The following is a 2,587-nucleotide window of genomic DNA, read 5'->3' as shown; positions in this document are numbered from 1 at the left end:
TGTGTGTGTGTGTGTGTGTGTGGCCAGCTCAGCCCACCAGGGGGCGGGTCCGGCCGGCATGTGGTGCTGGGGATTGAACCGCGGTCCCTGTGCTTTGCCAAGCTTGTTTCAAGTAGGTGCCCTAGACCACTGAGCCATCTCTCCAGCCCCTAAATGTCTTCTTTTAAATAACAAGGGATGGGGTAGTTCTGAATCTTGAATATTGTGGTAGTTATGTGAAGGTATACATTGGATAAAATTGCTCAGAACTGTACATCTGTACATATGAGTACATGTATAACTGAAGAAGTCTGAACGAACCCTTTAGATTGTACTTATATCAGCAGTCTGATAGAGATACTATATGGTAGCTATGCAAGATGTTGACACTGAGGCAAGCCAGGTAAAAAGTGCATATTTCCTTACTTCTTCATAACTTTCTCTTTCTTTCTTTCTTTCTTTCTTTCTTTCTTTCTTTCTTTCTTTCTTTCTTTCTTTCTTTATTTATTTTTGTGTATGTGTGTGGAACTGGGGATTGAACTCAGGCCCTTGAGCTTGCCAGGGAAGCGCTTATTCTACTGAGCCATCTCCCCAGCCCTTTAAAAATATTAAAAAAAAAAAAAAAAAGGTTTTGCAAGAGCTAAGTGTGGTTGCACATGCTTATAATCCTAGCACTTGGGAGGAGACAGGAGAATCATTGCAAATTTGAGGTCAGCCTGGAAACACCATTCCCAAAATAAAATAATAATTTTTTACCAAATAACTGCTTGTTGGAAATTGGATTTCCAACTTATGTAAATATCTTTCTAAAGGGCTCTAAGAACTTTTGTAAAGCCTCGTATTAAGAAATACCTCCTATTGCTCTTCTAGGTGGAATTGAGACTGGATCTATCACAGAGATGTTTGGAGAATTCCGAACTGGGAAGACCCAAATCTGTCATACACTGGCAGTTACATGCCAGGTGAGCTTTTTTAGGGCTCCAATTAATCAAATCACGTGTTGGTAAGAATCTGTTAGGATGTACATATTAAGCACTTTCTCTGGCCTCTAAAATCCTGTAGCTGGGTAGATTTCTGCAAATGCGTCCAGATCACAGAAACTTTGAATTCACTTAATTTTAGATACTTTTTACCTTTCCTAGGGCTCTTCTAGTTGTATTGCCCTTTCCTTTAGCCTGCACTTTACATGATCACTGAAGACATTGTCCCTCATGGTTGTTTTAGCTTACATATTTACTTAAAGGGACATCAACCTTATATCAATTCCATCTGTCTTTTTAGTACATGAACTCAAATTTTTGCTGAAAAACTCAGAGTATAAAACTAACTGATCGGGGCTGGTGAGATGGCTCAGTGGTCTAAAGCACCTACTCAGAACAAGTTTAGCAAAGCACAGGGACCACGGTTCAATCCCCAGCACCACATGCCAGCCAGCCCCGCCCCCTGGTGGGCTGAGCTGGCCACACACACACACACACAAATAAATAAAAAATTTAAAAAAAAACTAACTGATCTCACAATTCAGGATGACAGCTAGGATTAGCATTCAGTACAGTTTGGCTAATCTGTTGAATTTTCTTCATTTAGGTTCCTAGTCTGTTTCTGTTAGACTATCTTTGCAAATTTGAGCCAAGCCTAGAAAATTTAATGACTTAATGAGACTGTCTCAAAATTAAAACGTTAGAATGACTGAGGTTGTAACTCAGTGTGAAATCCTGGGTTTAGTCTTCAGTACCTGCAAAAGTAAGTAAAGTATCACCCTGTGGGAATTTAGTTCAGTGCCAGAATCCTTATCTAGTGGGTGTGAGGCTTTAGGTTCAATACCCAGCACTGGGCACTTGGCATAGGTCATCAAACACGTGTGGCCTTTTAAAGTAGAAATGTTTTCCTTGTGTTGTGACAACTTTATGATGATGGGACTCAAGCTCAGGACCTTGCACTTAGTTGGTAGGTACTCCAGTTTCATCATTGTGCTCTGCCCCCTCCTATGTTATTTTGAGGAGGATTCACATAGAATCAATATTTATAGTACACAATATCTATCATTGCCGTAGCAACTGAGCTATCACCGTGCCCTAAAGTTGTACAGACAGAATCCTAGCCCAAGGATGTTTACTAAATAGTCAAAGAATGCCTGTCGACAACAAATTAAAGCAAAATTCTCAAACATGGACCTCTTTATAATGTTCTCAGGTGGCTATGTCAGAACAACTATGATCTTTGATTTTTTTTTTTTCCCAGAGAAACTGTACTGATTAGTTAGTAATAGAAAGGATATTTCATCAAGCTAACTACTAGAACCAGAAGTACAGGGGGCATTAGATTGCTATTTAAATCTAAACATCTGATGTCATCGTTCAGATTTTCTCAATGCAGTGAAGTAAAACCTCACCATATATTAGATCTCTAACATTGCTGTTATACAAAGTTGAGAGGTATAATTAAGTTACAAAGTTCAGTAGCCCATATCTGGCTATGCTATGCATCTTGCCTGCTAAAATAGTTTTCTTTGTTTCTCTTTCGTTCTGTTCTGTTCTGTTTATTTCTTTTTTTTTTTTTTTTTGTGGAACCAGGAATTGAACACAGGCCCTAGCGCTTGCCAGGGAAG

General features: G+C 39.3%; 1 protein-coding gene across 1 annotated transcript in view; it reads left to right on the top strand.

The window, feature by feature from the left end:
* Rad51 (RAD51 recombinase) overlaps positions 1-2,587 on the top strand; it is a 43,461-nt gene that overhangs the window by 18,062 nt on the left and 22,812 nt on the right. The window contains exon 5 of the mRNA XM_023711559.1: positions 850-941. Coding sequence (XP_023567327.1) covers positions 850-941 — 92 coding nt within the window. The remainder of the gene's footprint in view (positions 1-849; positions 942-2,587) is intronic.

The sequence above is a fragment of the Octodon degus genome, unplaced genomic scaffold (assembly GCF_000260255.1).
Source record: "Octodon degus isolate 3935 unplaced genomic scaffold, OctDeg1.0 scaffold00002, whole genome shotgun sequence".
Classification (NCBI taxonomy): Eukaryota; Metazoa; Chordata; class Mammalia; order Rodentia; family Octodontidae; genus Octodon; species Octodon degus.
Note: the sequence above shows the minus strand (reverse complement) of the source record. Positions and strands in the feature narration are given on the sequence as shown.